Source organism: Eulemur rufifrons, chromosome 16 (assembly GCF_041146395.1).
Source record: "Eulemur rufifrons isolate Redbay chromosome 16, OSU_ERuf_1, whole genome shotgun sequence".
Taxonomy (NCBI): domain Eukaryota; kingdom Metazoa; phylum Chordata; class Mammalia; order Primates; family Lemuridae; genus Eulemur; species Eulemur rufifrons.
Window position 1 is genome coordinate 87,551,549 of NC_090998.1, and position 13,718 is coordinate 87,565,266.

The 13,718-nt window shown below is 56.6% G+C and overlaps 1 protein-coding gene across 4 annotated transcripts in view; it reads right to left on the reverse strand.

The window, feature by feature from the left end:
• Positions 1-519: 519 nt before the first annotated feature.
• PLA2G6 (phospholipase A2 group VI) overlaps positions 520-13,718 on the reverse strand; it is a 48,765-nt gene continuing 35,566 nt past the window's right edge. For all 4 annotated transcript variants that reach the window (XM_069491678.1, XM_069491676.1, XM_069491677.1 and 1 more), the window contains 8 exons: positions 13,039-13,117; positions 10,567-10,730; positions 8,686-8,836; positions 4,275-4,411; positions 3,737-3,891; positions 2,118-2,285; positions 1,506-1,579; positions 520-1,320 (listed from right to left, as the gene is read on the reverse strand). In XM_069491678.1, the coding sequence (XP_069347779.1) occupies positions 1,176-1,320; positions 1,506-1,579; positions 2,118-2,285; positions 3,737-3,891; positions 4,275-4,411; positions 8,686-8,836; positions 10,567-10,730; positions 13,039-13,117 (1,073 nt within the window). In that variant the 3' untranslated portion in view covers positions 520-1,175. The remainder of the gene's footprint in view (positions 1,321-1,505; positions 1,580-2,117; positions 2,286-3,736; positions 3,892-4,274; positions 4,412-8,685; positions 8,837-10,566; positions 10,731-13,038; positions 13,118-13,718) is intronic.

The window sequence follows — 13,718 nt, forward strand, 5'->3', positions numbered from 1 at the left end:
CGAGCTGCCCGATGTCCCCCCTGCCAGCTTCTATAGTGGAACATGCCCATGGCCGTCACTGTCCCAGGCCTCTCCCTGCCTGCAACCCCTCGACAGTGGGGGACACGCCCTCAGTGGCTCCCACACCCACCTGAGCCCACCCAGCTCCTGCACATGCAGAGAGGGGGCAGCACAAACCCAGAGTCGCACAGACCTGGCGGCAAACCCCGGCCTTGCTCACTCGCTGCCTGACTGTGCCCAAGTCCCCTGCCTCTCTGGGTCCCAAATGGGACTCACCCTCAGCCCCCATGGCAAGGACTGAGGTCCCCCCTAGGGCCTGCCTGGGGTACACAGGCATGGCAGCTGCCTCTGAACACCCTCAGGGCCTGTTTGGGGGACTCTGGAGGAAAGAGGAGGTGCCCCTGTCCCAGGGAGCCCAGGAAACAGAGTCCGAGTGGGCACAGGGAAAGGACAGGTCAGGGCTGAAGGTTAAGGCTGAGGGGAACTGGGGGTGGGGGACAGGGGCACTCACTCCATAGCACACACGACGTAGGTGAACTTGAATCCAAACCGTTTATTTCACAGTTTCAGAGCTGACCCAGAGCCCCACCCCACTCTTAAACCACTTCCATCAGCAGAATCACTTAACTCCTAGGAGTGACCTTTGAGAGCCCTCGGGGTGGGGTGGCCCTGGGGGGTGCGGCAGCTGGCAGCGTCGAGGGGCAAAGTCAAACGGGCATGCCACTCCTGCAGCCTGGGTTCTCCCTTCGGATGGCGTGGGGATGCCCTGTTTCTCTAGCCCCAGCCCCAGGGAACAGGGCAGAGGGTAGCAGGGGCCGGCTGCACCCCCAGGGAACCCCGACAGTCCTCACTCGAGGCTGCGGCAGAGGTAGTCCCTGCAGGCCTCTGGGAGGCCGGGGCTGGGGCAGGGCATGGAGTGTCCCAGCACCCCTAGTGTTTGAGCTGTCAGTTGTCCTTCACAGTCAGCCAGAGGGCCAAGGGGGCTCTAGACTTTCTAAGCCTGGAATGACAGACAGTGCCGGAGGGTGGGGTCGGGGGAGAAGCCTTCAGGACCAGCCTTGGGCAGGCAGTAGGTGCCCTCCCGTCCCGTCTGTGGACGCAGAGCTGGAGGGCACCTGGATCTGCCCAGTGGACAGTCTCCCTAGCAGGGGCAGGGTGGGTAAGGTGCCTGGGGGTCACGGTGACAGCAGCAACTGGATGAGCTTCTGGAACTCCTCCTGGTGCTCGTAGATGTAGACCTCGGTCTCCCAGAGGGCGTTGACCAGCACCGCGTCGCTGACCTCGTCCAGCATGATGTCTGTCCCCAGCTGGGGGTTCAACCTGTCCAGGCCAAGGAGGAGGGGGTCACCCTAGGATGATCAGCCTGAGTGGGGAACAAGAGCTAGGACTGGGGCAGGCTTGGGACTAGAGTAGCCCCTTGGGGAAAGAGAAAGTCCACGCCAAAGGCAGCGGGGGAAGGTAGACGAGTCTGACCAGGCCAGGGCCGGGGCCGGCTGAGCCCTCACCGGAAGTACTGGATGCCGGCCATCTCGCACCAGGCGCGGGCTCGGTCCACGGCCCGCCCATCCGGATCTGTGCACTGGCGAGAAGCAGCCTCGGTGAGCCTCGCCCGCACCGAGCACTGCCCCCTTGTCCCAGAGTCCCCACCTGGGGACCCCCAGGTCCTAGTCAGGCTTAGCCACTCAGCAGCAGAGTAACTTTGGACAAGGCCCCCTCCTGGGGCTGCGCGACTGTCCCAGCTGTGCAATCAGAGGGGCAGGGGTCTCAGCGGAGCCCGTGTGGGGTCGGTGGGGGGTCGGGGGTAGCAGCTGAGCGGACAGGCCTCCACGTCCTCTCCTCGCGGGAGCTTTGCGTGTCTTACACTCTGGGCTCCTGCACCGGCTTGTTTGCGGAAAGAGATCCACAGCTAAGGAAGCTTGAAAACCCCCTGCAGATGGTCACTGAGGGTCCCTGCCCAGAACTGAGACTCGGGGACTCTCTCCCCCCAGCTGGCTAAAGAGGATGGACAGAGCCCTGTGGTGTCCCCTGACACCAAGGGCCCCACGGGGCGAGGGTGCAGGCATCAACCTGGGCTGCAGACCCTGTGGGCAGCGGCCTGGGGAAGGGCCCACACTCACACAGTCCACCACCATCTTGCCCAGTTCCTTGGCCCCAAAAACAGTCTTGGCCAGTTCCCAGGGGTTGCTGGGACGAAAGACGTCCACACAGGTGACAGGCACCTGTGGGGACCTCCCTGTCCCCAGGGAGACGACGATGGAGAGTTTCTTCACCTTGTTGCCCTGACCCTGTTGGAAAAGGACAGGGCAGTCAGAAGGGACCTTCTGCAGGTGGGGTCACCCCGGGGAGAGTCAGAGGGAGGCCCAAGGCTGGGTGCTGGGGCACATGAGGACAGGGAAAGAGGGCTCTGGGCGAAAGAGCAGCCTGGTGCTAACCCCAGCCCAGCCCCTTGCAGGCTGGGGTCTGGCCGTGGCCTCTGAGCTGCAGCCCTCTCCCCTGGAAGGGCTGCTGTGACATCATGAAGCATGTTGTGTACCAACACGGCCTGCACACGCACCAGCTGCACACCCTGTCTGCTGCTGGACTGAGTCAAGGTGGTGGCCAGGGGAGCAAAGGGAGGGAACATTCCTTGGTTTCTGTCATTTGCCAGGTGTTTGCATCATTATCTCATTTAATCCTCCCTCCAGTCTGTGGAGAGGGCACTGGTTCCCCCACCTGACAGACGAGGACTCGGTGAAGCTGGGGTGCGGGCAGAGGCTTGCCCGGGCCACAGGGCAGGGAAGCGGGGCTGAGGCGGGAACCCAGGGCCCTGGCTGCTGCCGCTCTCAGTTGCTCCACATCAAGATCTGCTGCTACTTAGCTGGGCGACCTTGGCCAAGTCCCTGCTGCTCTGGGTCCCAGGCTCTTCACCCACAATAGGAAACTGAGACTGGAGGGTGTCCCAGGAGCCCTCCCGTCGCCTGACAGTCTTTGCCACCTTCAGGAAGCCCACCCTGCCCCACCTGGCCCCTAGAGGGCGCACGCTTCCCTGACCGCACACGCCAGGCCAGGGGCTGTTCTAAACATTTCACAGCTAACAGCGCGTTAAATCCTCGAGGTGACCCCTGGCAGGTACTACTGTTACCCCTAAGCGGCAGGGTGTTTGGCTCCAGGGCCTGAGCTCACCCACCGCACCACACTGCCCCTCCTAGCTCCCAGGGCCTTGCCCACCTCTGCTCTAACTGCTCAGGGTGAGGGCTGTTTCTTGTCCTCCGGATGACTTATTCCTCACTGCCCTGTCCCCAAAGGCCTGGACATGGAGCCTCTTCCAAGCCCCCAGGCCTCTTAGCAAAGCTGATCCTCCTCCTGGGCCCGGCAGGGTCTTCTACCATGGTACCCGGAACACGTCGGGGCGTGACCTTGGTTATGGGCTGTCTCTCTCCTAGATGTGGGCTCCTCAAGGGCAAGTGCGTGTGCCCAGGTTGGCCACAGAGTGACACACATGCGGCATGCGTGCTGCCCGTCCCACTAACAGAGACCGAGTGCAGACTGGGCCTCAGAATCCCTCTCAGCACAGAGCTTCAGGCAGACCCCACCAATCACACAGGTCCAAGTGTGCGACAGCATCGCTGTTGCATAAATGAATGAACACACGAGCGGCGGCCACCTGTTCTCCTGGGAGTCGGCCCCTCGCAAGGTTTGCTGCAACGGGGCGGCTTCAGTCAGTGCTCCTGCCCAGCCGACCTGGGATGGCGCTCACCTTGCGGATCAGGTCCTGGTTGTACTCGTGGATCTCGGTCATGGCGTCCAGCGTGGGGTTGTTGGCCAGCAGCCCGCCGTCCAGGAAGCGCCCGTTGGGTCGGAAGTAGGTGGGGGCTGCCCCACTGCTTCGGGCTGCCCGCCACACAAGCTGGTCTGGGGTGGGGAAGGAGGGAGGCCCAGCAGCAGAAGGCAGAGGTATAAAACCCGTGCACTTCGGATCTCAGGGGAGGGTGCTGGGGGGCCTGGGTGCGGGAAGAGAGGGAGGCTGGGGACTCTTCAGAAGCGGGCCCCCCAAGGCCATGCTGTCCGGCCGGCTGTCAGGTGGAGGGCAAGGTGCGGCTGAGGACCCCCTGGGGCCTCCTCTAGCCTGTGCGAGGCCTGGCAGCTCCCCAGCAATGCCTGTCCCTAGCCAATAAAGACCGGGGTGGTGGGTGGGCTGGTGGTGCGGTGAGGGTGCAACTGTATGCCTCCCACCCACCACCCTGCAGCCCCTCAGACCAGTTGCTTCCCACGGACACATCAAACATGGTTTTAACCTGCGGGCAGAGTTAGAGGCCGTAGGTTAATGTTCTGGCTGAAACGAGGCTCCCGCACGGATTCCGGAGCATCGTAATTCCGGAAGAGGTGGAGTTCAGCCGGCTGCCGGTCAGACAGTGTCCCCGTCAGCATCACCCTGAGAGAAACCAGGAAGGCGCACAGCTGAGCCACCCACTCACCGACCTGTCCCCTCGCCTAACGTTCACGCCCAGGCCCTGGGCAGCAGAATCCCCACTCCCACAGGCCGCCGGTGCCCCGCTCTGCTCCGGATGGGGGGGCTTCTCCCCCACAAACTCCCCCAAATAACTCTCTCCTCCAGTGTCACACTGAGCCAACTGCCGGGGAGCAATAGAGCAATTTTTGGCCAAACTGCCGAGGGGCTTATCCTTACACCCAGTGATGTCACTTCTGGGAATTCATCCTAAGAAGCTGTCACACCATGGGAGACAGGTGAGCAAGGTCACTAACGGCAGCACTGGCTGTTAGAGCAAATGACTAGGAAGAACTGAAGTGTCCATCGGCAGGACAGGTCAATGCAGCGTGGCCCACACACCCAGTGGGGTCTGTGTCACCACAGAAGGACGGAGGAAGCAAGTGCTCTATGTACCGATGGGCACAAACGCCAAGAGGTTGGGTTCCATGGAAAAAGCACAGTTCAGGACTGTGTTCGGTATGCCGCCATTTATTTTAAAACACACAAAACATACATACCTATTTGCTTGGTCAGAGGGTAATTGTGAAAGGACTCAGGAGTGGCACCTGGTAGTAGTGAGCTGACTTTGGGGAAGGGAACTGCTTGGTGGCTGCAGCTCTAGGACAGGAGTGGGAGGAGACTTTTCACTGTGTCACCTTTAATACCTTTTCAGTGTTCCACCATGTGAGTCTATAGCTCATTAAAGAAGACTCCTACTTATCTCGAGAGACACAGACACCCTTAAATACTGCCGGCACAGCCCCCTGGAAAGCTAGTATGTATCAACTAAGATTCTCACAAATGTCCTGGCTCTTCATCTGAGAATTTCACTTTGGAAAATCTATCCTAAAGGAATAATCTTCACTACAATGAAAGCTTCTTGTAAAAGGCTCTTCATCACAATGTAATTTATTATAGTGAAAAATCTAAATGGAACAATAGAAGGGGTAAGAAAGCAAGGAAATGTTTTGCAGCCATTCATAACTGTGCTTACAAGCAGTTCAGCGCAACACAGAAATACATGTTATATTGAAAAGAAAAATATAAAGGAAAGTGAACAAAAAACTGCATAGAAATAGGATTAGTTTCCATTTCTGAGACTACTGTGGGAAGACTATTTGTTGTTTTGGTTTTTTTTGTTTTGTTTTGTTTCTTGTTTTTCAGATAGGGTCTTACTCTGTCACCCAGGCTGGAGTGCAGTGGCTTGATCATAGGTCATTGCAGCCTCAAACTCCTGGGCTCAAACGATCCTCCCACCTCAGCCTCCTGAGTAGCTAGGACTACAGGTATTCACCACCACACCTGGCTAATTTTTTTGTTTTGTTTTGTTTTTAGGGAGGGTCTTGCTCTGTCACCTGGGCTAGAGTGCAGTGGCATCATCACAGCTCTGCAATCTCAAACTCCTGGGCTCAAGTGATCCTCCTACCTCACCCTCCTGAGTAGCTGGGACTACAGGCACATGCCACCATGCCCAGCTAATTTTTTTATTTCTTGGAGAGATGGGATCTTGCTCTTGCTCAGCCTGATCTCAAACTCCTGGCCTCAAGCAGTCCTCCTACCTTGGCCTCCCAAAGTGCTAGGATTATAGGCATGAGCCACTGCACCCAGCCTAATTTATAAAAAAAGTTTTGTAGAGGTGGGGTCTCAGTATGTTACCGAGGCTGAGCTCAAACTCCTGGGCTCAGGCAATCCTCCCGCCTTGGCCTCCCAAAGTCCTGGGATTATAAGGAAGATTGTTTGAACAACTCTCTCACTGAACAAAATTTAAATGCTGAAAAAAATATTTTTGAAAACCTTCTTAAAAGCACAGACAACATGACAAGATAGAAAGGAAATACCAGAGTAAACTCTAGGGATAAGTAAGAAATCAGAGGTAAATGGAGCACCGATGCAGCTTTAACCTGAAGGCAGATACCAAACTCAGTAAACCTGAACTTCAGTGTAGATGACCTCACAGGGTGAGGGAGACAGAAGTCAAAGTCCAAGGCCCATCAAAGGAAAGAAGTGTAATGAGAGACCCTCCCTACATTAGGTTGGGACCCCGAAGGGCTACATTCTCAGGATAAAGATGAACCAGAAATAAACCTGCCCCTGGAGGCATCAAGGAAAGTTGCCTTGGCACTGGACAAAACAGGGAGAAAAAAAATCCCTGAAAACTCACCCTCTTATAAATTTGTAGTCCAAATTCACATCACCTGCGGAAAGACTCAAACCCTTCATGCCAATAATTTAGTTAAAGTAGTCCTAGACAGTAGTGTACCTAGCTACCTAGAAGAGAAAACACAATCTGGAGGAAGATAATCTCATTTTAGGCTTCAAAGAATCTGCACATGTTATTTTCAATACTAAGGAGCACCGCATAATTTAAAATAAAGGGGGAGGCACACACAATACAATACCATGAATGAGAACCAGTATAAACCAACATCAACAGCAAAACATACCTATATGGACTGCAGATATTTGAATATCAAAGACGATAAAATAGATATGTTTACAATGTTTAAAAACATCAAAGACAAGCTTGATAATATCTTCAGGAGAGAGGAAACTATAAGTAGTGACCTAGAAAATTTGAAGAAGAACCAAAGAGAATATCTAGACATTTTTAAAAAATACAATAACAAGATAAAAAACTCAATGGATGAGCTAAATGAAAAATTAGATAAAGCTAAAGAAAGAATTAGTGAGTTGGAAAACAGGTAAGAAGAAATTATCCAGAATGTAACACACAGAGAAAAAATGATAGAAAATACAAGAGAAGTTAAAAGGTGGAAGATAGAAAAGGTCTAACATGTGTTTGGTTGGATTTACAGAAGGATAGGAGAGAGACAATTAGGCAGAGCCAAGAGTTAAAGAGGTGACTCAGGTTTCCAGAACTGAAGAAAGACACTAATCCAAAGATTCATGAAGACAAACATACATCACACACACAGGATAAATTAGAAGAAATCTATATCTATATATACCATGGCGCAACTGTAGAGTACCAAAAATAAATAAATAAAAGCATCAAGAGTAAAAAAGACCAATTACCTTCAAGGGAATGAAATGGACTTTGTGAATGTAACAATAGAAGTTAAAAGATGATAAAATGATATTTTACATATCCTATGAGAGAATCAGCAGGCTGGAATTCTATATCCAACGAGAATAAGAGTGAAATAAAACTATTTTCAAATGATGACAGTGAAATAAACATATTTTCAAATAATTCTGCTAGTAGAGAATTCACTACCAGCAGACTAGAAAAGTGATCATATGTGGAAGTTTGAGATGCAAGAAAGAATGCAGAGTGAAGTGACACACACATATGCATATGCCTACATATATACATACATGTATAAATATACCTGCACACACGCGCGCCCAATGGTGTCCTGGAGCCACCAGTACTGGCTTGTCAGAACCTATTGCTAAATCTTAGGCTGGCTGTAAAACTGTTGGTAGACTGCCCACAGTGGCAGTATTTATGCCATGGGAACTGGCAAACACGACAAATCACACCATGTTTTACCAGCACACCAGGTCATATTAGACAAATCTAAATGAACGTCAACTTCAAAAAACAAGAACAATGTCTTTTGAGGCTTAGAAAAATAAGACAGAATCTAAAATACAGAGAGACAATTACACATAAGATGAAAGAAGGTATATGGAATTAACATGTTTAAAAATCCTAATTATCTGATGACAGAGTAATGGTATCAATTAAACCTAGGCTCTTATAGTAAGTATACACTAACAGGCCACAGAAATGAGTGTATAAATTTCAAACTATTGGAAGGTGGAACATAATGATATAAACTATTCAGTAAATCCAAAAGAAGGCAAGAAAAAGGAAACACAGGACAAAACAGGATGGCCTATGTCATCCCAAATATATTAGGAACGGCTTAATTGCATTTACAATTTTGTATTATTTTCCTTAGAAAAGGGCCCCGAAAGTGTAAAAGCTCGTAAAAGCTAGATCCGCCCGGAGCCAGGCCCACCAGGCCACACCTCTCCTCTGCCCTCAGCCCCTGCCCCCACCTCCCCGCAGCCCCCGCTCCCTTCAAGGGTCAGGGTGCCCGCCACCTGCTCTCCAGGTGGATGGGAAGAGCTGCTCTCCTCCCACCGCCAAGCTTTAATCCGAGCAGGACAGGGAGCCCTCTGCCCAGGACAGCCACAGGAGGCACAGCCGGGGCCACAGCCAAGCGCTCCTGCTGGCGGCTTACTTGGGTTTCTTGACGTCCGTCATCTTGGTGTGCTCCCCAAATTCCCGTTTCAGAAACTCCTCCAGCGGTCCCGATTCGTAGGGTCTCGAGCCGCGGAAGACCTCATCCTTCATGCGGAAGTACACGCCGCGCATGTAGGCCATGGACTTACCTAGGAACAAGGGGTCAGAGGTGCGGAGACGAGAGGGCCACACACTGGACTCCCGTGGGAAGAGGACACCTTTGACAGAGGGCCTGAGCACAGGCCAGCTGTGGGGACCGGAGGCCAGCAGTCGGCAGGGGGTGGCAGGAAGAGAGAGGTGCATTTCCAAGGGACTAAGCAAGCCTACACTTCTGGGCCCTTCCTCTGCAACTTCCCATGCAGGCAGAAATGCCCCCTCTGCAGCCCCAGGGCTCTGTACCTAATTTCGTAGTCACAATTTTCGCATTATTTTCCTTAGAGATGGGCCCCGAAAGGATAAAAGCTCATAAAAGCTAGATCCACCCTATTTGTCACAAAAAATAAGAAACAGCCTTGTCCTCTGAGCCCGCAGACAGACAGGGCCAAGGGGCAGGCTGCACCCCACGGGGAGGAGACACTGCCCGTCTGCCTCGGGGGCCGGGGGCTGTGCAAGCAGAGGGGTGGCTGAAAGGAGGCTTCTGCCTGTGAGAGGCTAACTGGGTGACTTCTCAAATCCCTTCCCTTGCCCCTGGGAGTCTTCTGAGGGAGAAATGGCCCCTGGAGACAAAAATGACCCTTTCTGGTGGAGAGGCCCACTCTGCCCTGCTCAGACCTTAGAAACTGAAGATGGAGAGGGGACAGGGGCCCCTAGCCCAGGCAGACAGCTGAGCGGAACACTGCAGACCGAGCCCTGACTCTGCCCCGACTCACTAGGGCCCCCCTCTGGCCCTACGGTGAGAACACTGCAATGAAGTGAAACACTAGGCAACGCGCTGCAGTGACAGGGGCCCAGGCAACCTACTGCCTGGTGATCCCCCTTCCCAGGGTCCCCTCGGACGCTGCTCTCAGCAGCCGCCTGGGCTGGCTGTGCCCCGTGTTCCCGCAGCAACCCGGACTGGCGGCCATGGCCTCCTCACACAGCCCCGTCAACTCCCAGGTGCCCGTGTCCCCCCACCTGACCAGGGGTCCCTGAGGTGGGCTGTGCGCCTGACTCAGCCCTGTGTCCCCAGCACAGGTCTGGCCCACAGGCCCTGGTGCCCAGTGGGTGTCCTCCCCTGGTGCTTCCAGGGCTTTGGATCACCGGGATCCAGGTTTGGGAGGAGCTTTGGAGAAAACGGAATCCGACCAGCACCAGGGGCAGGAGACACTGGTCAGGGATGTGGAGGCCAAGGGCAAGGCCCACTGTGGCGGTGGGGGGTCTGGACCCTGCTCCTCCCGGGTGGCATCACACAGCTCGGACAGCTCCACAGAGGAGCCGTGGTGCCGCTGGCCTACCCAGCCCTCTGTCCGGCGAGCCAAGCGCCTGTCACCTCTGTAAAGCTGCAGTGAGAAGAGAGCATCTGTGGCCTGTGGCCTGGGAAGTGCCGGGCTGGCAGCCCAGGGGACTGTGCTCCAGCCGAGCAACCCCTTTCGCATCACTCCCGACCCACCACCTGAGCCCTTAACTTCCCCGCGGGCCAAAGTAAGTGTGCAGACCAGGGCTCTGCGTTCCTGACACTGCCCACGCTGTCCCTCGAGCCCAGCACCCAGCCTTTCTCCTTCAGGCCTGAAGCCCTAACACCCGCAGCCCCCCCACCCCAAAGGGGCTTACGGCCCTCCCCGCCCCACAGTCCTCCCCGCCCCACAGCCCTCTTTTTGCAAAGCTCTGAAAAGGAACTTGGCCCCCTCTGGGGGCAGGTCTCAACCCCAGCCCGCCCCTGCCACCCAGGGGCTGCCCTCACTGTGCAGAATGGCCAGGGCCAGGATGCCCCCCGTGCTGGTCCCTGCCACCCAGTCAAAGAGGTCCTTGGTGGCCACACCGGAGGCCTTCTCGATAGCGATGAGGAGCTGGATAATCACGAGGCCTTTCACGCCCCCTCCGTCCAGGCAGAGCAGGTGGTCGTGGCTGCAATGGGGACAGCGGCAAGAGAGAGGGGCCCATCACAGCCTGGCACTTTGCATCCGCATTCTCAGCCCTCGCCCCAAGCATGTGCACCCTGGCGGGGTGACCCCAGGAGCTTCCTTGCCACTGGGGTGGGGGAAGGTGGGGGCAGTAAAGGAATAAATGCCTAGAGTTTCAGGAGGTGGGAAGTGTGACAGGGGGTCAGCCCCACTCTGGACAGGGAGCTCCCTGAGGGCAGTGACCTGCTTTTGGTCAGTACCAGGCCTGGCCCAAAGCAGGTGCCTGACAAGAGTCCGTGTGAATTAAACATCACTGGGGGGGGGGGGGGAAGGCTGGGACCCCACAGCCGGGCCAGGAATGGTGGTGAGGGGGAGCCAGGGCACTCCCCGTATCAGTGTCCCGAACCCCGTCGAGGAAGACCCTCCCTGTCATCCCTGTGCACATGTTTGAGGGAAGGAAGGAATGAAGCTCAGAGGTTAGGTCATGGGTACAGTCACCAGGTGACAGCTGGACCTGGGTCTGCTGCCTCCTAAGCCACGTGCTCTCCAACACGCTCTGCTCTGACATGTCTCCCACTTCTGGCCCAGCCCAGCCCCCGAGGTGGCAGGGCACGCCAGGCACCCGCCGTCATTGGCTGTGCCCTGGGGGAATGCCTCCACAGTCTGCTCAGCCTGAAACCTTCCTCTGGTCTCCTCTTTCCATCTCAGCTTGAACGTCACTGCCTGAGGCCTGCCCTGGTGCCATCGGGACCCTCCAGCACAGCCTGCCCCGTGCCCACCATGGTAGGGCACTTCCACTCCACTCCTTCTCTGCTCTCTTCCTCCCCCACGGGCCTGGAAGCTCCCTGAGGGCAGGGACCGGCTCTGCTCCGTGCAGTGCTGCGTGTCCAGCAGACACAGGGCGTCCCAGGGAGAACTGGCAAACGAAGGGGGCCTGTGTGTCCCACCTCCAGGGGTCTTTCCCGACCAGGGGCCCAGTCCCGCAGCAAGCCCAGAGGGTGGCAGGGAGGCGGCAGTGTCGTGGAGCCCTGGAGCGTGCCCAGTCAGGGAGGCGGGAACAGACAAGCAGGACTCTCCTGGAGATGTGGGGCCGGCGACAGAGATCAAGCCAGAGGGTGCAGGGCGGAGCTGTGGCTCACCGACCCATGGGGACAGTCCCCAGGGGTCTCTTCTCACCTCAGCCCCACCTCCAGGGAGAGTGCTCAGGCTTGTGCAGCCTCCCCGGGTCCCCTGGAGAATCTGCTTCTCCTCTTCTGGCAGGGGAGTATCTGTCCTCCCTGAGACGCAGCTGTCTTACCCCGGCCTGGCCCAGGGGTGTGTGAGAGTGTGAGTGTGTGTGTGTGTGTGTGTGTGTGTCGTGTGCAGGGGGCGCAGCGGGAGGGAAGGGCAAGAACGCTGATGGGGCAGGTGTACCCCCAGGGCACACGTAACAGGGTGGCCACGGAAATGAGTGGAATACGCCAAGGCGATACACCACGGGGACGGTGACGCTCCAGGTGAGGAGTGGCAGAGCCCTGCAGCACAGCGTCCTGGCCCGGGAGAGACAGCTTGCCCTGCAGGGGCTGGCTCTGGGCGTAGGGCCCGGAGAGCCTGTGGTAGCAGAAAGGCTGTGGGTTTGGGAGACCTGGGTGTGGGTCGCCACTCTGACCCTCACTCTGAGTGACCTTGAGCAGTCACTTAACCTCTCAGGAGCTCAGGTTCTGCATCTGCAAAATGAGGTTACTAATTCCTCCCCAGGAAGGCTGGTGAGGAAGTGGGAAGCAACGAGGAGCAAACAAACAGACTGCTGTTGAGGGAAGGGGAGAAAGTGCGGCTGGCTGCAAACACACTTGTCCCGGCACCTCCGTGTCGGAGGGCACTGATTCCGGGCACCAGGGACTGTGCCTCTAGGGCAGGACTTGGGCTTCTTCTCTCTGTGCCCCATCACGCAGGCCTGGGTATACAGCAGGTGCTCGGGAAAGCAGTGGAGGGAGGCAGGGGAAGCAGCCACTGGGTTCCCTCTAAAGGGGCCCTGGGCGCTTTCCCCTTCCCCAGACCACAGAGAGGTCAGGGAGGGGAGCGACAGCACTGCCACCAGCCCCGCCATGTCCAAGCTGCGCGACCCTATGCTGGTCCCCCAGAGCCTCACCGTGCGGCATTCATGACCAAGCCGATGTGGGCTCTCAGACTCGGTCTCTGCTGCGAACTGCAGAGCTAGAAGCAGGGCCCCCTCACAGGCTGTGGTGGGCAGCGATAAAAGCCCCGAGCCCACCGTGGGCACCAGTGGAGGCTTCACACAGGTGGCCGCTCCCCCGCTGCCCCACTGCACTTACGTGCGCTTCTCGTCCCTCGTGGAGTTCAGGATGAACGCCGGCTTCCGGGCCCGGGAGATGTGCACGAGATCCTGCAGCTCTGCGAGGCACAGGGCAGGGCGTGCTGGGGCCGGGCAGGTCCCCACCCACCGCTGCACCGCCTCCCCACTGCCCCTGTCATTCGCCACCTGCCCCCTGAAGGGCTCCTTGTCCCAGGATGAAGCTGAGCCAGGGCCACAGGTGTTGGGGAGAAACGGGCTAGAGCAGAAAGGGGAGTCCACTGCTCCGGGAAGGGGTCCTCCGCCCACCCAGCCAGTCCCAGGCTCTCCTCAGTGTCTTCCTCCCGAAACCCTGAAGCAGGAACACCGCCGGGGTGTCCTGTGGTCTGCGGTTCACAAAGTGTTTCTCTGTGCGTCAGAGCAGATGCCGATGACCGCCACCCTAGGCCTAGGAATTATGATTCCCAATTCACAGGTGAGGCTCAGAGAGGTTCCATGACTCGTCCAGGGTCAGGTAACCAGAAGGGCCAAGTCAGGATGTTCCTCGGGGTTTAACTCCACGAAGGAAGGCAGATGTCCCAGCCACTCCTGATGGCTCTGGTCCTGACCCCAGGTCTGGAAATCCTCAGTGACCTCTGAGATCAGCCCACCCATCCACTCCATCCGTGTCTCCCCTGTGCCCAGGCCACCCCTTGCCCACAC